General features: G+C 60.6%; 8 protein-coding genes across 8 annotated transcripts in view; all 8 read left to right on the top strand.

The window, feature by feature from the left end:
• The window catches only part of LDBPK_312680 (RNA polymerase ii largest subunit), a gene marked incomplete at both ends in the record, with an annotated part of 4,989 nt that extends 3,920 nt beyond the window's left edge, over positions 1-1,069 (top strand). The window contains one exon of the mRNA XM_003863307.1: positions 1-1,069. This exon is cut by the window's left edge and continues 3,920 nt beyond it. Within this exon, the coding sequence (XP_003863355.1) occupies positions 1-1,069 (1,069 nt within the window).
• A 1,063-nt stretch (positions 1,070-2,132) lies between these two features.
• Positions 2,133-3,335, top strand: LDBPK_312670 (calreticulin, putative; the record flags this gene model as incomplete). The annotated part of the gene is made up of 1 exon (XM_003863306.1): positions 2,133-3,335. One exon carries the CDS (start codon positions 2,133-2,135, stop codon positions 3,333-3,335), a length of 1,203 nt encoding a protein of 400 aa, XP_003863354.1.
• Positions 3,336-5,057: 1,722 nt separating this feature from the next.
• Positions 5,058-7,832, top strand: LDBPK_312660 (hypothetical protein, conserved; the record flags this gene model as incomplete). Its single annotated transcript, XM_003863305.1, has 1 exon — positions 5,058-7,832. One exon carries the CDS (start codon positions 5,058-5,060, stop codon positions 7,830-7,832), a length of 2,775 nt encoding a protein of 924 aa, XP_003863353.1.
• A 1,112-nt stretch (positions 7,833-8,944) lies between these two features.
• On the top strand, positions 8,945-9,157 carry LDBPK_312650 (ubiquinol-cytochrome-c reductase-like protein; the record flags this gene model as incomplete). The annotated part of the gene is made up of 1 exon (XM_003863304.1): positions 8,945-9,157. The coding sequence occupies one exon, from the start codon at positions 8,945-8,947 to the stop codon at positions 9,155-9,157; it is 213 nt and encodes a 70-aa protein (XP_003863352.1).
• A 2,197-nt stretch (positions 9,158-11,354) lies between these two features.
• Positions 11,355-14,690, top strand: LDBPK_312640 (hypothetical protein, unknown function; the record flags this gene model as incomplete). The annotated part of the gene is made up of 1 exon (XM_003863303.1): positions 11,355-14,690. One exon carries the CDS (start codon positions 11,355-11,357, stop codon positions 14,688-14,690), a length of 3,336 nt encoding a protein of 1,111 aa, XP_003863351.1.
• A 2,437-nt stretch (positions 14,691-17,127) lies between these two features.
• On the top strand, positions 17,128-19,779 carry LDBPK_312630 (hypothetical protein, conserved; the record flags this gene model as incomplete). The annotated part of the gene is made up of 1 exon (XM_003863302.1): positions 17,128-19,779. One exon carries the CDS (start codon positions 17,128-17,130, stop codon positions 19,777-19,779), a length of 2,652 nt encoding a protein of 883 aa, XP_003863350.1.
• A 2,212-nt stretch (positions 19,780-21,991) lies between these two features.
• Positions 21,992-24,358, top strand: LDBPK_312620 (hypothetical protein, unknown function; the record flags this gene model as incomplete). Its single annotated transcript, XM_003863301.1, has 1 exon — positions 21,992-24,358. The coding sequence occupies one exon, from the start codon at positions 21,992-21,994 to the stop codon at positions 24,356-24,358; it is 2,367 nt and encodes a 788-aa protein (XP_003863349.1).
• A 1,434-nt stretch (positions 24,359-25,792) lies between these two features.
• Positions 25,793-27,499, top strand: LDBPK_312610 (hypothetical protein, conserved; the record flags this gene model as incomplete). Its single annotated transcript, XM_003863300.1, has 1 exon — positions 25,793-27,499. A coding segment is annotated over one exon (1,707 nt), but the record flags the coding sequence as incomplete, so codon positions are not given.
• Position 27,500: the final 1 nt, after the last annotated feature.

Genomic DNA, 27,500 nt, shown 5'->3' with positions numbered 1-27,500 from the left:
CATCTTCGTCGGCGTCGTGAACAACGAGGGCAAGAACATCATCGACTTCTCCAAGACCAGTAGCAACAAGATCCCTGAGGTGGTGACGGTGCTGGGCATCGAGGCGGCGCGGCGCAAGCTGCTCTCCGAGCTGCGCGAGGCTTATCTCGCCTACGGGCTAAACATCAACTACCGCCACTACACCATCCTTGTCGATACCATGTGCCAGCGCGGTTACCTGATGGCCGTCAGCCGCACTGGCATCAACCGCAGCGAGACATCCGGGCCGTTGATGCGGTGCTCCTTCGAGGAAACGGTGAAGGTGCTCATGACAGCGGCCGCGTTTGGCGAGAAGGATCCGGTGCGTGGGGTATCTGCGAGCCTCGTACTCGGCAATCAGGCCCGCATCGGCACCGGCCTGTTTGACCTTCTGCTGGACATGAGCAAGCTGCAGCACGTGGTCCCGCTCGATAAGGCTACGGAGGCACGAACCTCAAACGTGTACCACACCGACGCATCCGTCGCACCGGGCTCCTCGACGCTGCAGGGGTCGCACGGCGAGCTGCCGCCGTCGACTGTGCACGAGAACAGCTCCCTTGCCGCCGGTGCCTCCTCCGTGTACCCGCGACATGAGAGAGCTGGCATGTACGGCGGCATCCCGATCGAGGCGAGCGAGGTGCAGTTCAGCAGTGCTCTGCCGACGGTGATGGGAACGGTCTTGGCCGCCTCGAACACGACCGAGTACCACAGCAGCCACCACCTCTCTGGTGCTTCCACGTACTTGGCGTCGTCGGCGCTGCCGAGCGCGAGTGCGCTTGATACCGAGCTGTCCTCCTACCACCTACAGTCAGTCGCCCGCTCTACTGCGTACGGCTACGCACCCGTGACCGCCTCTGGAATGCCTATGCCCGGCGGTGCTCAGCTATCCGTCGGCGAGGGCGGCAGCATGCCATACCCGTACGAGGCGTCGAACGGCGAGCGATTCGGCTCTCTCGGCGGCGCGGCCAGCTCACGGGCGAGTGCGCCCTACGACCCCACCCAGCAGCCGTCTCAGGAATTCTCGCCGACCGAGGAGCAGGAGGAGCCGTGAAGCTGACGAAAAGCGGCAACAGAGAGCAGGAAAGGACGCTTGACCCTCCTCGGCCCCACTGGCGGCGCGTTTCGCGTTTGCGTCATGTGCATCCTCGTTCTCTGTTACGTGGGCGTCATGCGCGTGTTTGCAACAGGTTCTGGTGCACGCGCCTGCCGTGGATATGGCGGCGATCTCTCTCCCGGGCATTTCCGTTGGCTTGCCGTGGCGTGGCGGCCGAAGGATGCGTACGTCTGCGCCGCATACGGTGTTGGCCAAGGTGTGTTTCGCTTCCACAGCACTTCGTCTCCCTCGGTGTGTGATCGCCTTCGATTGCAAGCAGATGAAGGGCAATGACCGCGGCATGCCTAACGCGTTGCCGGCAGAGAGAGAGAGATAGAGATGACGAAATGATTTTGCACGTGTGTGCGTGTGCGCCTGCGCGCATCTGTCTGTTTGAGTTGCCGAGGCTGAGAATGGCTGCCCTTTGATGGAGGAGGTGGCGGTGTGTGTGCGCGCGCGCCCGTGTGTTGAATTGTGTCTGAATCCCTTTTTAATGCAAGAAGCCACGAGAACGAGTAGACACAGATGTCGAGCTGATCTCTCTGAGGGGATCGCGAGAAGAAGAGGCGGCAACCTCGGTATTGTTGTAGAGCGGAATCGGAGGGGAGGGGGCTTCTCGCGTAGCGCTGTTGTCCTACGTTTCTGTGAAACGCTACTGTTCCCGGGTGTTGAGTGCGGTTTGTGCACCTGCAGGCCCTTGTACGGTGCCGCTAACCTTCTTGCCCTCGCCCTTTTCGCGTGGCGTGACGTGCGGTATATGGTCCTGCCCTCCTTCTTTGCCACTCCCCGCTCCTCTCGCCTGTCTCGCCCAATCCCGATGCGCGTCACGTGTGGCGCGGATCACGACTGGCGGAAATACCTCCCTCCCCCTCCCCCAAACATACACACACACATATATACACAGACAGGCAATACCTTAGTCTTATCCCTATTCTCTGCGACTACTGTGTCTAGCGCCTGCGGCTCGTTTTTCGTTTGCGCACTGCGCTCTCTTTTATCTGTGCTTCACCACGATCGAATCATGGCGCAGCGGGCGATGCTGGCCGCCGTCGTTGGCGTGCTGGTTCTCTGCGTGTACGTTGTCCAGGCGGAGATCTTCTTCCACGAGGAGTTCAACACCATGGATGGGTGGGTGCAGTCGGAGCATACGAGCGACTACGGCAAGGTCGCGCTCTCGGTGGGTGCGATTCACGTGGATGCTGAGAAGGAGCAGGGCCTGAAGCTCATGGAGGACGCCAAGTTCTACGCTGTCTCGAAGAAGCTGCCGAAAGCAGTTTCGAACGACGGCAAGTCGATCGTTGTCTCCTTCTCCGTCAAGAACGAGCAAAAGCTTACGTGCGGCGGCACCTACCTCAAGTTCTTTTCCGAGCTGGACCAGAAGGACTTACACGGCGAGTCTGCGTACTGGCTGATGTTCGGCCCCGACACCTGTGGCTCCAGCACCCGTCTGCAGTTCATCTTGAGCTACAACGGCACGAACCACCTTTGGAAGAAGTTGTGGAGGCCAAAGACCGACAAGGCCACTCACGTCTACACGGTCGAGATCGCGCCAAACAATACGTACCAGCTGTACGTCGATGGCATGCACATCCAGGAAGGGTCGTTTGAGGAGGAGTGGGACATGCTACCGCCAAAGACCATCCCTGACCCGACGGATGAGAAGCCGGCGGACTGGGTGGATGACATGATGATGGACGATCCGTCTGACACGAAGCCGGAGCACTGGGACGACGAGCCGGCCACCATCACCGACTCTGAGGCTGTCAAGCCGGTGGACTGGGACGATGCGGAAGACGGCGTGTGGGAGGCCCCGAAGATTCCGAACCCGAACTACCGCGGTGCGTGGACGCCGCGCCGCATCCATAACCCCGACTACAAGGGCAAGTGGGCAGCGAGGCAGATCCCGAACCCGGCTTACAAGGAGGACCCGAACCTGTACAGGGCGCCGGCGCCGCTGCAGTACGTCGGCATCGATGTCTGGCAGGTGGAGGGCGGCAGCATCTTCGATGACATAATCATCGGTGACGACATTACGGAGGTGTTGGGTGTGGTGAAGAGCACGTACGGCGCCATGGCAGAGAAGGAGAGAGATCTCATCCAGGCGGAGGAGAAGAAGGAGGCCACGAAAGAGCCGGCGGAGGCGGCAGCCGAGAAGCCGAATGTGGGCGAGCACGCTGACCACACGCCAGACGAAGGCGACAGCGAGGATAAGGAGGACCTGTAGTTTGTGCGTGTGCAGCACGCGCGTGAGCGAGGAAGCGCTGTGGCGGTGAGTTGCGTACGCGTATGTGTGTGTGCGCTCGTCCTGCTCCCTCTCCCTCGCCCTCGTCCTCGTCCTTTTCGACGCTTCAGAGCACTCTCGCCAACATATTATAGCAACATGGAATAGTGGAACGAGCAGAATTAGCAGGGCAAGCCCGAAGGTGCGCTGTCGTCTCATGGGGTTCATTTTGGCATGAACGAATCAGCCCAGTCATCAGTGACGACACTTGCACATAAAACGAAAGCGAACGTGGGGTGACAGCCCGCCGTGGAGGATTGGTCTGGACGGCGTACGTGTGCGTTCGGGTGTCCTGCACGAGGATACTTGTATGCGTGATGTGGCAATCGTTGGGCTGTGTGCTCTCTGTCGCGTCTTTTTTTTTGTCGTTCCCGCATCTCTATCTTTCCTTCCTTCGTGCCCTTCCCGAGTGTATGCTTCACTGAGTGCGTGAGGACCGTGTGCGCAGGTCAGAACTACTCCATACCGACGGTATTATTGGGCTTTTCATACGTGTCGACAAAGGAGGCGCTGCTGCTGCTGCTCACGTGAGAGCGGAATAGGGGTGGGGCTGAAGTGCCGAGGAACGAGAACGCACGAGGGCCACGGACACCGCCGCGACTGAGCAGAAGGAATAGAACTTCCCATGCGTGATGCGATCAAGTGGCATCCGTCACCACCCCATCTCGATCGCGTCTCTGAGTAAGCTTCCTCGCACTAACACACCAGGGCGTGGTACGTAAGGAAGAGAGTGTCAGATGAATACACCAGTTAGCTGTCTACCAACCTCCCTCTCTCTTTGGAATCTGAGAGAGACATGGAAGGGACGGGAGGTGTGTGTGTGTGGGGGGGAGGGTGACTGTGGCTTTATCTGTGCTGCGCGAACCACTTCCATAACGAAAAAAAAAATGAAACGCGAAACGCCATCTATGGTGATTGGAACCGAGATGGTCGAGAGCGCTTCAGCGCACCCTTCGATGAGCCGCTGGGTTCTCGAGGACCCTCCCCCTCTCCCCACAGAAAAAAGGATTCGGTGCGATCACACATGTCCTGCACACCCGTGCGTGCGCTCTGCACAGCTGATGACGACACATTTCTGCTGAACCGTCCTTTTTCCGTGCATGTACGAGTAAAGGGTCAAGTGGCTTGCCTTGGGCTTCAACTTGCTTCCTTCTCCCCTCCCCCTCTTCTTTGGGCTCCGCCGTCTCCTCGAACGATCTCGGATTTCCTATTTTCTTTTTTTCTTTGTTGTACGGTGAGGCCCGCCTACATCGACTCCTCGCGCTCCACGCATACTCGTCCACATGCTGAGTGCGTCGCAACGTCCAGTCCTTTTAATGAGCGGACGGCAGCGCCATTTTATTGTATCTCTAGTGCACCGGCGGCTTCCCCGTAGCACTCAACTGCGCCTACACGCCCTCTGCACGTGAGCTGCTCACTGCCTCTCTCTCTTTAACGCGGTGTCCACCTTCACGGGCACAGGCCCAACACCGTGTCGTTCACACTTACCTGCTTTGCTTTCCCTTCTGCTGACATTTCGCTGTGTATTCTTTCGTTGACCACACCCGCGCTACGTGCCCCGGCGAAGTCGTTCATCTGCACCGCAGCGCCCCTCCTTTTGGCTCGCTCCGTCGTCCCTTATTTTGTCCCGACGCCCGCACCCGCTCTCTCACGGAGGCCACACTCATGTCGTGCGCGGACGTGCGCCAGAAGGTGTTTCGCGTGCCGGGTAGCATCGTGCTGTCGGTTGGGCTCTCGTGGGACTTTATCGGCGCCGACCCGGTCGACCTCGACCTCAGCGCCGTCTGCTTCACGAAGGAGGGCCGCTTTCTGGACGTTGTCTTTTTCAACCACCTCTTCCCAGAAGGCACCGATGAGACGGCGCTGCGGGCACACCACATGGTGGACCCCGAGCTGCTGCCCTACATGTTTCTGAGCGGCGACAGTACAGTCGGCGGCGAGGATGAGAATCAGTTACCCGGCCTCGCACTCGCCGCAGGGCGGCGCCACCAGCAGCTGCGGCGGAGAGCAAGGCATCAGGCGACGGCGCGCGGTGGCATGTTGGGCACGCGCGACTACACAAACGCCGCAGCGAATGTGTTTGATCGCCTCTACGAGGAGGAGCAGCTTGCGGACGTGCAGCGCGCAGCGGATGAGGCGATCGGCTATGACGAGGATACCGCTGATGATGAGGTGGGTGCGGGTCAGCGACCTTTACGGCGTCGTCCGTGCCGTCATCGCGAGCTTGCCGACGAGGTTCTCACGTTCTTCATGAGCAAGATACCGAGTGAGGCGGATGTCATCTTCATCACCGTGTCGAGCTACACGGGCCAAGACTTCACGGTGCTGTCGCGGGCGAAGTTGATCGTCTACAACGAATCCACAAGCGAGCGCGTCGGCGTGATGAACGTGAGGCAGACGACGGAAAACGGCACAGCGAACCTGGCCGCCATGCTGATTCGTCTGCCACCGTCGCAAGAGGAGGAGGGGGTGGACGGCACAGATTGGGGCAGCGTGCACGGCGGCGCCGCAGCGCAGGAGTGGGATTTGCGGGAGCTCAACGTGCGCACGTTCGGCTACTCCTTTGTCGACACGCTGCCCCTCATGATGGACGTGCTTGGCGTGCCGCGCCGGTCACTGCTGGACGTCCTGCAGAACGTGCCGGACTACTCCTTGTCAAAGGTGAAGGCGGGGATCGCGTCGTGGACACTGTCCGACGTGCGCCTTGGCGTGGGCTGGAGCGGCGAGCACGACATCGACGCCTTCCTCGTCTTCCTCGACGAAAACCACAACTACGTCGACCACCTGTATCCGAAGAACGGGAAGCTGCGGTCGATGGCGCGGGACGCGGCTCGGCACTCCGGCGACGCGCTTTGCGGCTCCAACGCGGCCGGGGATGAGGAGTTCATAGATCTGCTGACGTACCGTGTGCCGGGCAACGTGAGCAGCATAGTCGTCGGTGCCACATGGATGGAGTCGTTCGGCCCCGAAAAGCGGACGTGCAAGTCCATCTTCGACGTGCCGGACCTGTACCTGCGCCTGCAAAACCGCACCGTGATGAATCCGCATTCCATGGAGGTCGATCGCTGGCCGCTCAACCGCGAAGCTCACGACCCGAAGGTCAAGAAGCAGCTACCGACCTCTTACAAGGACGCCGAGAACAAGGAGCAGCCAGTGCGTGCGGTGGTGCTGGGCGCGTTGGTGAAGACTGGCACGCAGCCCTTTGGAGCTCTCTTCCCCAACGGCCGCCGTATTGATCAGTACTTTCACAAGCACGGCCGCCCTCTTTCGGTCAGCGGCACTGGCCAGACTCGTAGCGCCTCTGTGACGTCTCGCGCTGACGACAGCGGCGGTGTCGCCATGTCGGAGTTCGAGGCGGATCGCGAGGAGGAGGTCCCGCTGTTTCAGTTGGTACCCATCCACCAGTATGTCCCGGTCGACCCACGTGAGGGCCTGTCACGCGTGATCCCGTACTTGCAGTGCATGATGGCCTATGCTGCAACGGTCGAGCGCCACACAATCGCGGCGGCGCGCCGTCGCGTCGCCGAAGCCGAGGCTGCCCGTCGCGGTAACGCGACGCCGTACTCCGGCGGGGAGAGCAGTGAGGCTGCTCCGCTGGACACGACGGCCGGTACCGCAGACACGCGTCTCGTGCTGAGCCGCGAAAACAACATGGTGGGCTGGAACCCCGCTACCAGCGCCTCCCTGCGGCGTGGCGGACGTGGCGAGACGACGGTCAAGGCTGCGCGAGAGCAGGCTGCGAGCGACACGGCAGAAACCACGGTGCTGCGCGATCGTTATGAGTGCATGTGGTCAAAGATGAAGCACTACGACAACCGTACCGACCTTTTCGCGATTGCCGTACAGTTCTTGGAAGTCGTGGAGGTGCAGCCGCAGATGCCGGATCGCTTCCGGTGCCACGGCGAGGCGTGGGTATTTGGGCAGACCAACTGCATCGTTCCGGCGCACGGCAGCGTCTCCGTCTTTGACAACAAGCCGTACCGATCCCCGGTCCTCGTGGATCGCGAGAAGCTCGCGTGGGCAGATGCCAGCAGCAGCAGCAGCGGCTGCGGCTACTTCATTGTGCACAAGTATGACAGACTGCGCGTTATGCTCTTCGAGACGGCGTCCGTCGGCGTGGCAGACTTGGACCTCCTTTCCATGGACGCCTTGTGGGCCGGCAAGGACAACGTCCGAGAGGGTACTCTCGCAGATCGATTCAACCCCGTCGAGTGCAACGTGCGACTTGAAGGCGGTGTCAACGACGCCGGAACCGGCGAGCTCGCCTACAGTGCTGAGGTGCGGCTGCGCGTGTCGCGGGTACCACTCAACGCGGCGATGAAGAGGCTTCAACAGCAGGCGGACCGAATCAACGCGCAGCGCGGGCACGTACAGAAATTGCAGAATCGGTACGATGAGCGGTACTACAACGAGCAGTACAAGCCTTGCACCGTTATGTGAGGTGGAGAGCATCTCGTCTGTGTTTTGTGTGCAGAGACGCGCGCACACACCTAATCGTCATGGTTCTAGCAAGCAAGAAGACTCTGCGTGTGCTGTAGCAGCACCTTCTCAGCCCCTCTGTTTTCTCTCGTCCCTCCCTCGTCTTGGTGCGGCAGCATCATTATCATTCTCATTGTCTTCCTTTTTTTTTTCATGTTGTTAGATGTAGCCCAGCACCGAAGTATAGCGTCGCTCTTGCGCGTTGGCCACGACGTGACGGTGGAGTCTGCTTCGCCTCTCTGTGCAGCGCCCTGTTTATGTGTCTCCCCAGACGTTCCCGGCAACGGTGCTGCATCGTCTTTGCGTTGCTCTCCCGCCGCCGTTTTCTTTTTTTCTCGGTGGCTATTTCGTTTGTTCCTCTCTAGAGGTGCGCCCTATGTAGGTGCGCTGTCGGTGCCGTGTCCGTGTACTGCGGTCGTTTTCGCCTGATACAATGATTGGCGCCCCGTGCATGCACACGGGAGTCCAAAAGCCCAAGAAGAGAGGCAGCAGTGAATGCGATCTCAGCGCAGGCGTACTTTGGTGGCTCTCTCGGTGAAGTGATGCGATGCGGCAGATGTTCATTGTGGGCAAGAGAGCTCACCAGAACACGAAACGAAATGCCAGCTGCTTCTTCGAGCTAGTTGCTTGGCCCACGCCAGCGCGGATGTGGCGAACCTATCTGTGTCGAGGAAGGGGTGTATATCACAACGCGATGAGGGCGACAAGATGCTGTGCTGACGCACAGCTCTGCACTGCCGTCGTCGTCTCTGCTGCCCTCGCCTGAACGAGATATGCAGCGCAGGTCTATTTTGCACGCATTGCTCAGGAGAGGGCGCCCTTATTGGGGGGTTCGCACGCTGCGTGTGGGACTGTTCAAGACGTGAAACGCCACCCGATGTACTCCAACCCCTCTTCCTCGCTCTCCGTCCCCATTTTTTCTCCGCTTTCCTCCCCGTTAACAACCTGTGCGACGGCCCACAAACGGGACACCGCCACTGCCTCACGGCGACGGTTTTTGCGCAGCCCACGGCGCAGCTCTCTTTGATTAGCCCACATTTCAGGAGTCCACCGGCCTTTTCGACTGCCCCGCCATGGCGTCCGATCCGGTAGACATCAAACTGGACCTCGAGAAGGAGTGCCTGGCGAACGAGTGCGCCAAGAAGGTGGGCGCGTACAACGCGTGCCTGGAGCGCATCAAGACCGTCAGCCCCGAGAAGGAGCCGCACTGCTACAACCAGTACTTTGCCATCGTGCACTGCGTAGACGTGTGCGTCGACCCGAAGCTGTGGCCGACACTCAAGTAAGTGAGGGGTGTAGCAACGCAGTGAAGCTCGGAGAGGCAGTAGGGCGTGTCGTGCGAGCACGTCCGACGGCAGCTCCACGCGCGCTGTTGTGGGATAGCGGCTGGCCGGCTGTCGCATGATGCCGCCTCCTGCAAAGTGGACAGAAGCCCCCCGCCCCCCGCCTCAAGCGAGCCGCGACCGCTTCGCACGGCTTCTTTCGAGTTCTGGAGGTGCTGACAGAGGTTCACGGGATGGCGGCAGGGGAGTTGCGATGTTGCTACGCGGACCCGCCGTCGGATGAGCACGATGACCTTTTAAACGTTTGTTTATGTTTGGCACCCACGTAGTGCCTGAATGAAAGCGGGGCACTCACATAGTACATTGCGTAGTCTATAGGGAGGAAGATGGCGCCCAGTTGTGGCGGGGTCTTCCACTTAACGCAGAAAAATAACGCGAAGCGAAAAACGCGATGGCAGAAGCTTTCCGCCGACGGTTCTCGTCCTTTAGAGCGTGTCTGTGTCATGTGCGCGGGCACACGACTCGCAACGGTGTGGGTGCTCTCCTCGTTTTTGGGGGAGACCCTTTTCGAGTGCACCTCGAGGATCAAATCTCGGATGTGGTTGCGGCGCGGAACTGATGCGGCCTCACGCGGTAGGGCCAATGACTCGCAGGTCGGGCTTCTCTCTCCTTCTGCATTCCTTTGTTGGTCATTCACGGTGTTGAGCCTGGCCACCTTCTCCGTTTTCTTTTTGCCGCTCCCTGCGCTATCCACACCACCCCCTTCTCTCTCTCCTGCTTCCTTCTCCTCTCCTCTTGTTGTTGGGTTGCTGCGCAGTTCTCTTACACCAACCCCCTCCTCCCCCAACGCCCATTCACACACACACACACAAAGACCGACGCTTGCCATCATTCGCTGGATGCCACAATATTTCCGAACCCTTCCGCGTAACGCCGCCACTTCCTCTGATCAAGTCTTTTCCTTATACGTACTGGGACTCTTTCGCTCACCGACGCCCTCTCCCCCCCCCCACACACACACGTACATGAGCTGCTCCCATCTTTCTCCCTCTCTCCCTTTTTTCTCCGTCTAACCTTTCCGATTTTTTTTTTTGCGCTCTTACACAAAGACGCGTGAGTTGTGCGGGCGTGGAGTGTGGTGTCGTTGAGGGAAAGCTGCCACTGCAACACAGCGTGCACACCTCAGCCTGCCTCCTCTCTCGCGCGCGCGCACGCGGCAGCAGCAGCACGCAGTAGGCGGAGGGAAGGAGAGAGAGGGAGTGGCTTCAACTCGCACAGACGCGCATCTGACCGCTTGTGTTTTCTTGCGTTTTGGACTTCACATCTGCTCTTCTACAGTCAACTACGTTCACGTTTTCTTTTGTGGCTTCGCACCCGTGTTGTTTCTCCCCTCCCGCTGCTGCTCTCCCACCGTCTCTCATGCCTCTACCCTGATCACCGGCTCCTGGTTTTTCCTCGGCTTGTTTCGTGCACGTCTGCCTGTTTCGCTGCTCATCTCAGCGTGAGTGACCTTACCCTCTACCTCCCCATTCTCCCCCACACGGCGCCTTCGTGAGTGAAACTCGAAGAGGACCCGCACCACATACCCGCCTGCTGATCTCTGTGACGCCGCGTCTTCCAGCTGTCAAGCAGCGAAGGCCTAAGCTGCCACCCACCCCTTCCGCACCCTCTCTTCACAACCTTCTTCTGCGCCGTGATTTGCACCCTGTTCTTTGCTACTTTATCCTCCCGATACGCACAGCGGGCGAGAGCCGACGAACTCCTTTCGTGGCACCTCCAGTGCGCCGGCTCGAGGTTCCATCTGGAGAAGGGGCAAGCAAGGAAAAGGCGTTCGTGCACTGGGCGCTCAGCGGCCATCTCTGCAGAGGTGAGGGGGAGGGGTCAAACAAAGAGAAGAAAGCGATGGGCAGCCCTGACCCCCACCACCCGTTTCTCTCATTAACATCGCCCACTTGCCTCTATCGTGCTGCCGCTCTGTTTCTGCACGCCCCCCCCCCTCCCTTACTCCCCGGACCCTTCCCCCCTACGCCCCAGTTTTAGGGTCTTTGCGCTTTTCTGGTGGGGTGCATCTGTCATCTTGCCCATCGTCCCTATCGTTTACTTTTCTGTGCTGACTTCTCGCTGTTCCTACTTCGCTTTACGCGGTGCTCTTATCCTACTCGTGCTCCCTCGCTCCGCCTTCCCGAACGCAGTACTGAACATGCACTACTTCTTCTTGGAGAAGCAGAGCCCGCTCACACAGCGTTGGCAAGTGCGGCAGGTGGCCTTTGACAGCAAGTACCGGTACCTCTACTACACAAAGTCATTGAGCCGCGCGGATATTGAGGAGGTCATGACACGCTGCCACGACGGCGACCCCAGCTCCGGTGCATGTCCCAACTCCTCCAGCGGCACTTCGAGTCGAAAAGTCAAGTGGAGTGGAAAGGTCAAGGTGACGCAGCTGCGATACGCAGCAGACGAGTACATTGTCGCGCCTGGCAGCAGCGACTTTGACGAGCGCATCTTACTCACCCTCATCGTGGTCGGCTACGAGCGACCCTTGGGGAAGCACCGTAGCCGTGGAAAGGTGGCGAGCTCCGGTAACCACAGCATCGGCGGAACGTCCGAGAAGAGTTTCTCCTTGTGGAGCTCCGTCTCGCGGCACTACAGCACATCTCGCATCAGCTCTGTGCGTCTCGGCGACAGTGACGGCGATGCCGACGAGGATGCCGCATCGAAGACCACGGGTGTGAACCAGCCGCTGCTGTTGAACGCCGAGAACGATGTGCCGGAGCCGGAGTCTCCGTCGGGGTTCCTGCACATGCCGAGCTACCCGGTGAACGAGTCTCTCGACGACGACTTCGAGGATGAGGACGAGAACATGTTTCGGGACATCGACCTCGTGCCGGACGACGAGGAGGACGAGGAGGAGACGTCCGTGGCGGCGTCGGAGGCGGAAACGGAGGAGGGCAGCGACGACTGCGACGCAGATGATGGCGATGACGTGGCGTTCAACTCACCTCCGTCCACACCGACAGGCAGCACGCGGAGTAGCTACAGCTTCTTCAGTCGGCGCCAGCAAAGCACAAAAGGAGTTGGCAAGGCAAAGGACGAAAAGACGGTGCAGCTGCAGTTCCGCGCAGCCAACTACGATGTATTCCGCATCGTCAGCCTGCGCGTTCGCCAGGCGCTGGTGCGCCACGGTCTGTGCGGCCCGCTGCACGCGGGGCTTCCACCCTACGACCCCCGCAACGGTATCGCACTCGCAACTGTCCCGCTGCACCTGCGCCACGCCTTTCGCCGCCTTAACGACGTCGTCTTCTACTCGCTCCAGATCGGCCACGTCGTGTACGTGCGGCAGCAGCGTGAGGTGCGCGGGATAGAAGGGTACCTTTGCATCACGCACGACTCCATCCTGCTGCTGCAGCTGGATGGCAAATGCCCTCGCTGGCTGGACCTGGAGGACATCGTCGGCGTGCAGTACGTGCTGCGCAGCAACCACTCCTTCATCTCTATCCGGGCCGCGGAGCCGTACCCGGATTTTGTCTTCATCCCTATTATACCGAGCTACCCGCCCAACTCCACCTTCAACTCGGAGGAGTGCGTGGAGGGGATTGTGAGCATGGTGCGGCGCCTGCTCATGCAGCGCTTGCGCGCTGGTGAGGAGGTGGCGCTGGCCCCAATCTCCAGCTGCCGTTTCTCTGTTCAAACTGCCGAGGACATTGAGGAGTACGACATTCTCTGCCATATCAGCGACCTCTCCAACACGTACACGGACGTGTTCAAGTATATTGCGCAGCAGCAGAGCACCGGTGCTGTACCTCTGCGCTGGCGCTGGGACAACTCCAAGACACCGAGCCACTTCACCTTCAAGAGGGACCTCTACCATGCCTTGGAGCGCGAGGAGGGCGAGGACAGCGAGGACGACGACGAGGCCGCCCTTAGTCGCTCGCAGCGCCGTCCGTCTGTGGCTTCCGCCGCCGCATCGCATGCGCACATGGTAGAGTCGCTGGTGCCGTCGCGCCAGCAGCAACATCTCAGCACCGGCGGAGGTCTAGTTGCCGTACCCGTCTCTGCGCCCGCCAGTAGCGGCGCCATCGGCGTACACGCAGCGGCGCGCAGCACGCCGTGCATGACGCCCTCCTGTGCTAGCCAGAAGTCGTTGCGCTCAGCTCTACCACCACAGGACTTGTTGTACTCCAATGCGAGTTTCATGCCGGCCACCATGACGCAGCTGATGGCGCCGCCGTCGCGTGGCGCAGAACTGCGGGCGAAGAGAAAGTTGCTCGTCACCCGCACAGATCGCCGCAATGCCGGCGTTGCGGAGGCTGCAAGGAATGCCACTGGACATCATCAGCCCCCTCTGTCGCGGCCTCCTCAGCCTGCAAGCGTGACTGCAGGAACGAATCTTGGGCTGACGCAGGAATCCTCAGCGGCTCCGGATATCACGCTCACCACGGCGCCGGTTTCCAGAACGCCTCCAGAGGATGCCGCTCCGTCGGCGCTTCCGCCACGCCCCAACACTGGTGGTCGCGAGGCCGCCATCGGCGCGCCACCTGCATCACCAGGTCTGCCGCCACAAAGGGATACTCAGCGTGCATCGTCCACACCTGTATCCACGCGACCCGCCTCCTCGAAACCGAACACCTACGGCCTCGTCCCCTCTCAGCACCACACAGACCCCGCGACTCTTGACTTCTGGTTCTCGACGGCGGCGCCTCCTGTTGCGCCGGTTGCCACCGCGCAGAAGGGTGTTCACCTAAGCGACATCCACTCATCCATACACCATGGACAGCCGGCAGCGCAGCAACAGCTGGCAACCCAACCGACCGGCGCGGCGTCTGGCGGGCACGAGCGCCTTGGTGTGGTGCCATCAGCCAACCAGCGCGGCGTTTCTGCCGCACCGTCGGCTCAGGCGGTGAAAGTGGTCTGCGGCGCTCCTGGAATTTTCGGCAGCAGCCTCACGTCAACGACAGCACCGGTTGGCGCTGTCTCTGCCCCGTACTCCTTTGCCTCCGCACCGATCTCGGGCGGCGCTTTTTCCAGCGCCTTGCAACGGGCGCACTCGCCGTCTGCGGGCCACGGCGACAGCGCTACGAACGGCAGCCGCTCTCCCAAGGAGGTCACACACACGACTGAGAACATGTCCAACGAACGGGCGGCTGACGAGGATGAGGAGAGCGACGAGGACTTTGACAGCGAGGACATGGAATCCATGCTGCAGCGTCCTGAGTCTCGCGCACCACCCGCTTCGGCAGGCACTACGACACCCGCTGCTGCCGCTGCAGGTGCGTCAGGTGAGGCAGCCTTGGACGCTGCCGGTGCCATGGCTGCGGAGATGAAGGACGGTGTTGTGATGAACACCGACGGCGCGGCGTTTGTGCCCGTTGGCGGCGGTGTTGTGACACAGGTGATGTTGACGGCGGAGATGCTCCCCGGGTACGGCGGGCGTCGAGACGAGGACCACCGGAGTGATGCAGCATCTTCTCCCTCTCCGAGTCTGCAGGCCCGTCCCGAAATGGTGGCCTTCATCTCGCCGGTCGCCTTACCTCACTGAGAGGGGAGAAGGCACAACGGTCGTGGTCGATGGCGCATCTGAGACCCTCTTTGAGCTTCTCCTGATGGGCTGAGAGTGATGCCTCGGAATGGTATCTCGGCGCCTGTGGGCTGCAGCGCCTTCGCTGCCTTCTCTCTCGCTCATGGTGACGCTCGCGTGATCGCGAGCGAAAATGGAAAGCGAAAGGAAAAGGATAAAAAGCAGGCCAAAGGCGTGCGCTCAACTCGCGTGTCTTCACAGTGGATTCTTCGCGGCGCCGGTCCATCGCCAGCGTGGCATTGCGAAGTCATCTCCTCCTGTCTTTCTTAGTGTCCCCATGCCGAGCACGCAAAGGGTTGTCGGATATCAGCCGTCACCGAGCGATGGACGTGGTTTCTTCAGAGTCCGTGGGCCGCTGTTGTACTTGTTATCTGCCCATTGCTTTCTTCATGGTTTTGCGAGGGAACAGAACGCGCTGGTACCCCCTCGCTTCTCTACTGTTACTGTTGTTGTCTGTGTCGCCTTTCGTTGTGAGAGGCTGCAAGAAGTGTGTGAGGGCTTGTGCACGTGTGCTGCTTCAGCCGGCATCCGTTGTTTCTGAGTGGATAGGCGGTGCTGCTCGCTTCGGCCAGCGCTGGCGTTGCTTGTTTCCCTCTGGCGAGCCTGACGCCCCCATCTGCTCCACCATCTGTGGACTCTAAAGCGACCCAACGAGGCACATGATTTAAACTGCTACGGTGCCGTGGGCAGTGCTGCGGATGTGGACGCGCACATCGGCTGTCGGCTTCTCGAGCACCAATGCTTGTGTGGCATGCCACAATCTGCATCCTCCTTATCCGTTTATGTGTGTGCGTGTGTCTCGCATTTCTCTTTGTCTGATCTCCTTCTTGTGCCTTGACGGTGCTCTCCTCCTGAGCAGACTTCCGTTAACACCCACGCATATCTACACAAGCCCCCTCTCTCCACACACAAACTCATCTGCACACTTTCGATATGTCGGTCGCTCTCCAAAGCCACGTGCCGCAGAAAACGGACGCCCCGCTTCGTCTCGGCATCTGTTTGCGCACTCTCAGCAGGGACACGAGGGCGTGCTGAAGTGACGACCTTTGCCATACTCTGGTATCTCTCCTCACACGTTTCCAGCACACCCTCTCAACCACTATCCAGCGTACACTCAATCAAACACTGCGATTTCCTTGTGTGCATCTCCGCTGCTTTCCTTGTTCGTTCTCGTCGTTGTTCGTCGTCTCCTCCCGTCCCTCCCTCCTAGCGCACTGCAGCGGTCTCTTTGCCTTCCGTCTTGGTGCTCAGCCACCACTTCCTGCTTCCTTGATGACGGACGGAGAGGGGGCCGCCGCCGTGCGCGGTGTCGCGGTGCCCGCTGCCCCAGACTCTGTCTTATGAGGCCAGGCAGTTCCCTCCCCCCCCCCCCCGCCCCCTCCATTCCGGCGAGTGCAGAGCCACATCTGGCGGTGACCGCGTCCGTCACCCGCTACGTGGGGAAGTTATAGCGAGTCCTCGCTGCTGATGTGGGCGGCCAGGTCGCGGAGGGCGCGGCGCCGGGGCGCCCTGCGAGGCGGGGAGTGTGGGCAGAGCGCGAGGCAGGGGCTGCACTGAGACGGCTGCGTCGGGGCGTTTGCTGCAACGCGTGTGCCTACGGCTGCTTCGCACCACGCGACGGGGCCTGTGGCAGGGCCGGAGGCGGTGGGAAGCTGAGCATGTGTCGTATGGCGGAGCGTGTACACGTTGCAAAGCAGAAAAAAAAAGGTTAAGATGGAGGTTGCCATGGGGCTCGAAAGGCGCGCCCGGTGTGCACGTGCGCGTCTGTCCGCGGCTTGCTCCTGTCTCTGTCTGTGTTCGCCCACCTCTTGATCTTCCTCCCTCTGGACCTGTTGTTCTCACAACTCTACGAACAGCGCGCGACGAGGTCACTGCGTGCGCGGAAGGTGAGGCCGACAGGCAGCTGCTGCACTCTTTTTGTTTTCCTTGCGTTTTGCTTGCCTCCATCGTGTCCTTATCGTCGGTCTCAATGAGCGCGAGCCTTTCTCTCCGCCTCTCTCTCTTGGCTTCCGCGCCGACCATTTCGACTTCCCATCACCCTTCGCCCCGCCACTTCCTACTGTGCATGTACGCGCTCAAGCGCACACGGTACCGCTTGCGCGTACATCTGCCGCCTCTTTTTCAGTCGTTTTTTTTTCTGGGTTTTGGTTGCCGCGGTGCTTGGCTCGCAGGAGGGGAATACGCCGTGAGCACCCCTTCCCCTCGGGTCGGAGCCTTCGGACCCTCCATGACTCATCCGTAGCTGCGCCATCGCCTCTTCCATATTGGGGAGCCACTCGACATCCTGCTGGTTTCACTCACAGCACTTGCTCCCTTCCGCTGCACCCCCGCCACCTCCGATTCCGATCAACGCATATCGATTCTCCTCTTGCCCCCCCCACCTCCCGCCTCTCTCAAGATGTTCTATACGTACGCAGAGAAGCAGGGCAGCGTCTTCTTCGACAGCTGGCAGATGCGGCAAATCGCCTTTGACACGCTGCGCCGTCACCTGTACTACTCCGACTGCGTCAGCCCAGAAAAGATCGCCTACCCCAATGCCAACGATAACCCGTTTCCCACTATCGGCGCTTCGGATGACTCCTTCGAGGATGGGGAGGACTTCGACCCCGGTCTTGGCACCACTGTCGAGAACCCTGCGGTTTCTCAGCTGATCCTGCGTCCACCGGTGTCCCCAGTGAACCAGCGGCGTCACTTCAACGAGGCGCCGCCGCCACCCAACAATCCGGATGATGTGCAGTGGCGCAAGAAGATCAAGGTGGACATGATCGTGGCAGTTGGCAAGGAACATGTGTTTCTGCTGGAGGACACACACCTCAAGGAGACAGACCTGTTTCAGATCGAAATCCACGGAGAGGTACGGCCAATGGCATCTGGCGAGACACCCGCCCCCGGTCCTCTGCTGTGCCCGTCCGCCGGGCTGTCCGGAATGCCGAATCGATGCACCGTGGAGAATGACGAGTTCATTCGTGACCCGTTCTTCTTACGTGAGCTCTATGAGGCGCTACGGTACCAGTTCTCGAATCTGCGGATGGAGAGAGAGCGTGCGGAGCTGGCCGCTGGCCAGCCGGTGGTGTCGGCGAATGCGCGCAAGACGCAGACGCTGGAGTCGCCGCGGCCAAAGGGTGGTTCCGTGTACCGCGGCAGTCGCATCAAGATAGTCCTGCGCATGCGCACAGACTACGAGTTCCGCCGTTTTGTCTACGTCGTGCAAACCGTGCTCGGGTACGATAAGCTGAGTGCTCGACCGTATCGCGGTCTCCCGCCCTACGACCCGCGGAACGGCCTCATCTTTTCCGTGATCCCGATGTGCGTCTGGCATACCTTTAAGTTACTCGACAAGACGGTGTTCTACACCTTCCTGCGCGGCGACTTGGTCGGCCGCAGCGCCGGCAATCAGCTGTATGTGACACTGCGCGGCGCCTATCTCTGTATCACCCACGACAGCGTCCTTGTGATGCGCGACACCGGCAACATCCCGCGGTGGATCAAGCTGCAGGAGGTGCGCGAGTTTTATTACAACGTGACGGGCAGCCGCCCGTTTGTTGCCTTCCTCTCCGATCCCGGATCCCCCGACATCATCTTTCTACCGCAGCCGCCCGTCTTCGGCCCCGAGGCGATACGCCGCTTCAGCCCGTCGCTGGAGGTACTGCGGATGCGCCACGTCATTCACGAGACGTGCTTTGCCTCGCTCGAGATTCGGCGCGTCATCAACATTAAGATTGCCGACATGTCCGTGCGCAGCTTCGTGGAGTGCTACGAGCGGGAGACGCGGCGCGTTCTCGACCTAGACGCCGCGCGGTGCTACGCCGGGGTTCTAAGCTGTCCGCTGCCGAAGGAGCAGCTTGCGCAGGTGTGGCGGGAAGTCCAGGGCATCTACGCCGCGCGCGACCCCAGTGTCATTAGTCACGCGGCCATTCCGCTCTATCAGAACAACACGAACGACACCGCGCTCACACGCGATCAGCTTGAGACCTTGTCTAGGCGCCTCGCTCGCGAGAGAGCGAGCAGGGACGACATTGTGGGGATGCCGTACGAGGAGGCGCAACGCATCCAAGCACCAGCGCGACGGGACAGTCGTCTTCACAGCCGTCACCACCTGACGCCATTGCAGTTGCATGAAACCACTGCCACGCAGCCCGCCAGTGATGCCACATCGGTTCACTTGGACCCTCAATCAAGCCATTCTTCGGCCAGTCCCGGCCGCGGCGAGACTCTAGCAGCGACGTCAAGCCACCCACGCGGCATCCAGATGACGACCGTAGCGAACCTGGAGCACGCCCATGACCAACGCAGCGCGGGCCATGATAGCGCGTACGACGGATCAGCCGGGTCGCAGCTCGAAGGTTCTGCAGTATCCGCCACGTCATCACCCCGGCGGCCGATATTGCTTAGCGCGGCACCTCCCAATGCATCTTCGTGGACGGCGGCGGACGCCTCCGCAGGCGGGAATACGCACCGTCTCTCTGACGTGAGTGCACCCAACCTCTCAGGCGACGCCGCGATGTCAAGCGGCGTAGACAACGCGTTCACCCAAACGAACCCACGCCTTACACAACTACCGAACCACCGCTTGGGGACACCGCAACTATCCTCCAGCGTCGGCGGGGGCGCCGCCGGCTTCGGCGCGTCACCGGGGTTTGTAAATGCTAGCTTCGCGAGCAGCCAGTTTGGCGGCAACAGTGTGCAGTACCAGATTCCAGGAGCGCGCTACCTGAGCGAGGATGAGATAAAGGGTGGCAGCTCCTGTGTTGCGGTGGATCATCACACAGTGTTGATGGGCGAGACCCCGCTCGTCGCCGAGGGCACCGTTACTGCCTTGCTCTCCAGTACGGAGCTGAACGTGTCAGAGATTGTCAACAAGAGCATCACGGCGATGCAGGCGACGGCGCCGCCGCCCCCCAAGCGGTCCAACTCTGCCGAGCCGTCGAAGGACACCCGCAAAGGGAGTGAGGGCAAAGCCGCTTCTGCGGCCCTCGCCTCCCCACGGACACGAGCCGGCAGGCCCACCTCAGAGAGCATCAAAAACGACGACTCCTCCGTCGAAACGTAAAGAAAGAAGAGGAGCCTGTCCGCCGCGGGCATACATGCGGGCGTTGGGTCGTGCAGGATTCGAAACGTAGGCAAGCGCCGCGGCTGCGAGCGTCTATACCTGTGAAGTATGAGCCAGCGCTTGATATCGACGGCCGTTAGCTTGCTGAATGCGTTTTCTTTTCCAACTTTCTCGTAACAAACTTCTTCCAGCGGAATTTTCGCTTTTTTTTCGTTCTCGGCGCCTCATCCTCACATGCCGACGAATCGGTGCTGTCCTCATCAAGTGTTGTGCTCGGACATAACATCTATATATTTATATGTATAACGGAGATGTAGGGTGAGGGCCGGTGTGCGGCTGTTCTGTGTATTGTCTCTCTCTCTCCGTCTCTGTGTGTGCATGTCTCTTTTTCGTTTCTTCCGGATTCCTTGCTTCGCCTCTGCTCTGCCTTGTAATGTGTACTGTTGTAGGTGATCCGCCACTGGCGAGGAAGGGTGCAGTGAACGCACCGGTGTTTAGGCGTCGCGTTAATCTCTTTGACCGGTGGCGTGGCTGACACCTGCTCTTGCCTCCCTCTGTACTGTTTGTGGATGTGCGGACGTGCTGTCATTGCTTGCCTTTTAGTACGCTAATCCTCTCTTTCTTCTGTGTGTGTGCGTGTGTGTGCGTGCTCTCTTCGATGTACGTGCTTCGCGGTTTTGGCGGGAGGTCGCTGTGCTCGCTTCTCGCATGTGCGTTACGCCCCTCTATAGAGTCTCTCTTCTTATGAAGGGAGAGAGGCGATACGTGCTTCGGCTGTGCCGATTAGAGCGGGAGGCGCTGCGGCGAAGAGGGAAGGAAATGCAAGTCACGAATCACTTTGGGTGCACATGCGTTCGTGGAACAGCATGCACTTGCTTCGGCTCCGCCTCCTCTGCGTGACGGCAGCGACGGGGAGGGGGCTCCCGCTCTACAGCATTTCTCTTGATCGGCGCGGAATCACTTGCTATTGTTTTTGTCTTGTGCCGCTGCCCATTTTCCCTGCTGTGCTGCACAACGTGCGTATGCCATGGCTTGGTGGTGATCGTATTTCGTGTCGCTTACCGCCCCTCCCACCACCACCCCACCCACTTTCTGTTGCCCATTGCTGTTTCTCACTACCGGAGCTGCTGTGCTCTTTTCTTCGTTTTGTGTGTGACTCTCTCTGTTCCGCCGTGTTGCCGGGTCACCCGCCTCTTCACCCTCTCCTCCCCTCCCTCCCTCCACCCTCCCTTTTCTCTGTTGTCCGCTCGCGTTTCCCTCAGTGGTTACCCCCTCACCTCCTACCCCCACGCCATTTGCGTGGCTGGCCTTTAGCCGAGGATCCACTTCGGCCCGTCTTTCTGAGCGTGTTCAGCGTCTGCGCAACAGCGCCATGCTGCCAAAAGCCAAAGGAAATGCCAATCGGACGCAGCGCGCGGCAGCGGCGACGGAGGAGGGCGGATGCGAGGCCAACCTGTGCCACTTCTGACATGCCCGCGCCTTCTCTCAATCCTCGTCGGGGGACAGAGTTGCTCAAGCGCACTCGCATGGTATCCGGCTCGTTCAAGTCTTTGCCGCCCCCACTCGCCCTCTCCCGTCTCCTTGCCCTTCCCTTTGCCGCCCCCACTCGCCGTCTCCCCTAGCCACGGAGCACTCTAGTGTACAGTATGCGCCTCTCTGAGCTCTTGCCCGCTAAACCGTTCAAGATAGAATCGCAACGTGCCCACATGCAAGCCACTTCCCTTGCTGTTTTCTCTACTCTCTTGCGGACAGACGACTGAAAGCCTGTCTGCGAGCGACAAGGGAGGGGCAGGATCACTGTACACAACCCCCCCATCCCCCGACCACCACCACCCACCCACCCCCTCTTTATCAGGAGCCCGCGCGCACGCGTATTCATCGCGGGCGTCTCTAACCTTTTGTTCCTTTTTCCTGTTCCTGCCGGATCAGTCATCCGCTCTCTCCGCCCGTTCGCCGCGCCCCTCTGCGTGTGTCTCGTGGCGTTTCTCCTTCGCTCTGTCTCGCATTACTCATCGTCTTTCCACCCGCGCCTCTTTCTTTTTATCGTCTGCTTCATTCATTTTCCTTGTCTTGCTTGCTGACGCTTTCCCTCCCACCTCGCCAGTCTTTTTCAGTGACCCCTCCCTGCTTCATCCGCCAGGCCGACCCGCCGACCACCACCATCCCCTGCGTCCGGACTCCGACTCCTTGCCCCTCTGTTCCGACGCCCGTCATGTTCTATACGTACGTGGAGAAGCAGGGGGGCGGCTTCTTCGGTTGCTGGCAGACGCGCCAGGTGGCATTTGACACATTGCGCCGGTACCTCTACTACTCCGAGGCAGTCAGGAACGAGCTGCCTGTCGTTCACAGCCACACCCCTGAGGCGGCGGACGCCACCACCACCACTGACGATAATCGCAGAAGCGGTAACGTTGCTGCGGAGCCTGCACACACAGGTCGGGTCACGCCATCAAGCGCCTCCTTGGAGTGCGCAGTCAGTGAGGTTACAGTGCCTCCGGCAAGCTTAACATGGCGGCGCAAGTTGAAGGTCACAGGAGTGCTGCCGCTGGCCACAAGACCGGAGTTCAGCGCCGAGCACTGCCTCAACGAGCGTGACTTCTATCAGCTCGAGATCGAAGGCGAGTCTCGGCCGATGGCGCGCGGTGAGACGCCTCCAGCAGGCCCACTTCTTTGCCCTGCAGCCGGTCTCTCCCAGCATGAGCGGTCTCGCTGCAACTGGAGCAACGACGCCTACATCCGCGACCCGTTCTTTCTGAAAGAACTTTTCGACAGTCTCCGCGACCAATTTGAGTATCTGGAAGCGGAGCGGGCGCGAGCGGCGGCAGCGGCAGCGGACAGTGGCGACGGCGCCGCCGACCTCACCAGCAACTCTGTCGTTGGCGCAGGCGTGCAGACGCTGGTGAGTCCTCGCGGCCCCAAGGGTGAGCTGCTGCACCAGGGTGTCGTCGTTCCGGTTCGACTCATCTTTCGCTCTCGTGATGAGCGAGAGTTCCGTCGGTTTTGGTATGTGCTGCAGTCGGTACTCGGCTACGACAAGCTCATTGTGCGACCGTACCGCGGACTGCCTCCGTACGACCCGCGAAACGGTGTCGCTTTCGCCCATATTCCCATGTCCGTCTGGCATACGTTTCATTCGCTCGATAAGGCCGTCTTCTACACGTTCATGCGAGGCAACGTGTACACGCTGGGGGAGGCTTCCAGCTGTGGCACGGCGAGCAGCACTGCGGCATTCCATGAGTCGTCGATGCCGGGTAGTTTCGCAAGCACGCCGAAGCTGAAGCGCATCTTAAAAGGTGCGTACCTCTGCGTCACACATGACTCCGTGCTGTGCATGCGTGACACCGGTAGCATCCCTCGCTGGCTGCGCCTTGCCGAGGTGCAGGAGTTCCACTGGAACCTCGTTGCCCGCGATGCGGCCACCAACATGCTTGCCCCCTTCTGCGTGTTTATCTCAGACGAGCCGATCCCAGATTTGTTCTTTGAACCGCTGCCTCCGGCCCACGGCACGGATGCGATTGCCGCGTACACCCCACTGGTCGATGTTCGCCGTCTCGCCTGTGTCATTCACGACTCCTGCTTTGCCTCCCTCAGCACGCGACGAGTGATCCGCATGAGGGAGGTGCGGGACGCATCGATGGAGTCCTACGTTGCCCGCACCGTGCAGGAGGGCCAGCGGCGGCCTGTCTTGGAACGTGGGGCGGGGCACAACAGCACGCTCAGCTGCCCTCTGCCAAAGGAGCAGCTCGCCACGGTGTGGCAGCAGGTGCAGGCGGAGCTGCTGGAGCGTGGCAATATGGCAAACCGTGCTGCCATTCCCATCTACGCCAGCAACGCCAGAGACGTGGAGCTCTCCGAGGACCAGCTTTCAGCGGTAGAGCGCGCACTGGACGACACACGAGAGCGGCGCGACGACATCGTGGGCATGCCGCTCGAGCGCGCCAGGCAGCTGGAGCGGCAGGGCAGGGCAGCCGCCGCCGTCGTTACACGCGCAAATAGGCTTCGCCAGCGGCACCGAGACGACACCGTCGGCGCGCATAGGGACCCAGCCCCGGTACTTGTCCGTGCGTCTGCTGCGCGTGAAGGGACATCTGCTGCGACGCCATCCACGGCGACAACGGTAGCGCGAGTGGCGCCTCTCACTATGGAGCTGCTGCAGACGCCCCAAATCCAAGGCCACTTTGCGCGCGGCACTGCAGACGGGCAGGCTGTGCAAGCGTCGCAGAGTGATGAGGGTGACGCGTCCAGTGCGCAGAGCAAGAGCTGCAGTGAATCCACCGTCGTGGCGAGCGAGTACTCGAGCTACTTGGTCCCTGGTGCACGCTACATATCCCAGGAGGAGTGGCAGAGCGGGGCGTATGCAACCGCCTACTCTGCGCTCTCCGCTGATCGCGCAGCGGACGTCCCTCGTCACTCAGCTGCGGCTGTTGGGGCAGATGAAAGCGCAGCCTCGACGAACAAGACTGCTATTGCAGCAGCATCGCCGCCGTACGCTGAGGAGCGCACCCTGAACGAGATTATCGGTCGCAGTATGGCAGCCCTGGAGGAAAGCCGCACCGACCTCCATCACCTGGATCCGTGAGACCAGAAAAGAAAGAGGAGAGAGCAGGGCGAACACGCAAAGCAGGAGTGGGTGCACAAGCGGCGGAGCATCCAAGGCAGGCCGAGAGACACGCCGTGATTCGCCAGATCAAGCCTCAAAAGGTTGCCTACTTGCGTGTTTTTTTTTGTTGTTGCTTTTCTGTTGGGATGCTGCGTCTGTGCATATTGCTTCCGAGACGTCGGCGTAGGACCGGATCCTCATAGACATGTGCGTGCACAAGACGCACGCCGTTGCCTCCAAACGCGCCTGCTCACATGTACAGGAAGTGGACGTCGTGCAACGTCCCGGGCGAATCGACGCTCCACCGGCGTTCCCGGGAGTGTTTCGGTCGACGTCTTGCGTCTTGCACGTTCGTTTTCCGTCTCTCGCCCTCTCTCTTGCCTCTCTGCTGCCCCTTGCCTGTTGGCGTGGGCGCGTTGGCCCTCCTTTCCTGGCCCCTCATCCCCCACTCACGTCTTTTTCGCACAACTTCATGACCTGAGCGCAAGATGCCCCGTACACGTCCCCACCAGGCTCCGTGACGGCCGGCTTTTGCTTCGTGCATCGTAATACTTCTCCTCCACCCCGCCCTCAAACGCCGCGAAAGCTGGCCCTCTCTCCCATACACCGTTCCCTGTCCAGTGACTCCCCTCTCGCTGATAAGCAGCGGAACCGTCGACCTCGCATGGCGCCACTTGGACGAGCTCGCAGCGGTCTCTTTGCCTTCCGTCTTGGTGCTCAGCCACCACTTCCTGCTTCCTTGATGACGGACGGAGAGGGGGCCGCCGCCGTGCGCGGTGTCGCGGTGCCCGCTGCCCCAGACTCTGTCTTATGAGGCCAGGCAGTTCCCTCACCCCCCCCCGCCCCCTCCATTCCGGCGAGTGCAGAGCCACATCTGGCGGTGACCGCGTCCGTCACCCGCTACGTGGGGAAGTTATAGCGAGTCCTCGCTGCTGATGTGGGCGGCCAGGTCGCGGAGGGCGCGGCGCCGGGGCGCCCTGCGAGGCGGGGAGTGTGGGCAGAGCGCGAGGCAGGGGCTGCACTGAGACGGCTGCGTCGGGGCGTTTGCTGCAACGCGTGTGCCTACGGCTGCTTCGCACCACGCGACGGGGCCTGTGGCAGGGCCGGAGGCGGTGGGAAGCTGAGCATGTGTCGTATGGCGGACAGTGTACACGCTGGCGCGAAAACGAAATGCTGGGCTGCTCCTCTCACTACTGCCTGTGCGTTCTCTGTTCCCTTCTCATCTTTTGTCTTCTGCTAATGGTCTACCGTCTACATTCCTCTGTGCCCCTCTGCGCTCTTCTACGCTGAGATATAGACTGACACCCACCCACCCCACACACACACCCAGACACAGATCGTGTCCACCACAAAAGGCATCCAGCCAGCTTCCGTCGTGCAGACGCATTCTGTGGTTTGCTGCAGGACGGTACAATGCCCGTTAGTGTTCGCGGGCTTCACCGTGTCGCGGGTCTTGTTGTAGCGTGCATGATACTCGTCATCACGGCGACAGCAGCCGCTGCCTCCATCGTCGACTACACCGTTGCCCAGGTGTTTCAGAAGGACCTGTCACGTCAACCATCGAGCCACTGGGCCCAGTACGAAACCATGTGCGACGCGCCGGGCTCGGCCCGAAAGATTCAACTGGTTGACTCGCTCCATCGAATCTTTGAGTGCATCCACACCGAGAATGTGCGCTTCCCTTACTACGCCTGGAACAGCACTTCCTGGTATGCGAGCAGCATGGGCTTCCTTTCCCCTACGCCGTATGGCATGTGCAGCGGGTACTGCCCGCCTCGCTTCTTTGCCGATCTCCGTGGAACGTACGCATTTTCCGACAACACGGCGGTGGTGTACGACGGCGGTGGCGACTGGCCCATGATTTCCTTCTACGCAATGCCGTTCGAGACGACTGAAGTAAGCTCGTCGAAGAGTTTTATTTTGACTCTTGAATCCTCCGATGGCAGCGCTAAGTATACCACTGTGGAGTACTGCAACGTGCCGATTCTTGGAGGAACAGGCTCTGCGCAGACGCAGCTGACGGCACAGGTGGTGGTGTACGCTAACGGCACCATCATTATGCGGTACGCCTCGCTGCCAGACACCAGCACGCTGCCCGAGTACATGCCGAGCACGGGGCTCATCTACTCAAAGACGCTGCGCACGGTGGTGCCGACGCCGACGACGGTGAACGGCATTGTCGCATACCGCTTCGACCCCGTGTTTGACGGGTGCGCCGCACATGGCGATGCCTCGGTGTGCACGGCGGACACGGGGGGCGACTGCGTGTGGTGCTCCTCCACGTCCGCGTGCTGTGCGAGCACGTTGGCATCGGCGGTGTGTCCACGCGGGCAGTGGACAACGCCTGCGAGCAGCACGGCTGCCTTCGCGCCGCAGAAATTCTACGACGTCACCGTCGACTTCGACACCCCCTTCGTGACGATGTCGAGCCACAACTACTCCTACACGCTAGAGAAGGGCTACTTTCCGCTACATCTGCAGTACCCTGAGCAGAACATTCCACTGTTCCAGACGCCATCGCAATCAATCATGAACTGCATCCCTGGTGCCTCGTGCCCCACGCAAGCCGACACACACTCTTGCGGTCTTTATCGTAGCACGTGCGTGAACGGCAACTACACTCTCTCTATCTTGGCACTGGAGTCGTTGTTCACATTTGCAAAGGGCGGTCTTTGGACTGCAAAACTGCTACCCGAGCGGGCCCGCGGCGAGGAGCTCTGCGAGGAGGAAGGCGGCTGCGCGCCAGGCGTGGTAGGCCAGCTGACAAGGGTTGCCTTCAGAAACTCTTACTCTTCCATGCCGCTCTTCTCTGTGCAGCTTTACGTCGACGTCAACGGCGTCATTGACATCACCATCGACTGTGCGAGCTGTGCGCACGGTGACCCGATGCTTGCGTACCCTCCAATGCGCGTTGGACTTGTCCGCTATGGCGTGGACGACGTATCATCGGTCATGATCCCGCAAGGCCTCCTGCGCAGTGGGCTGCACGTCCGCTTCGTGCCGCTGTCGAGCTGCAAGGACTGCGGATTGAACGGCTGGTGCGACAAGGTCTCAGGTACGTGCCAGTGTCAGCCGGGGTACCACGGCAGCAGCTGCGTGGCGTGCCCTGCGTGCTGGACGG

The sequence above is a fragment of the Leishmania donovani genome, chromosome 31 (genome assembly GCF_000227135.1).
Source record: "Leishmania donovani BPK282A1 complete genome, chromosome 31".
NCBI classification, from domain to species: domain Eukaryota; phylum Euglenozoa; class Kinetoplastea; order Trypanosomatida; family Trypanosomatidae; genus Leishmania; species Leishmania donovani.
This window is presented reverse-complemented; position numbering and strand designations above follow the sequence as displayed.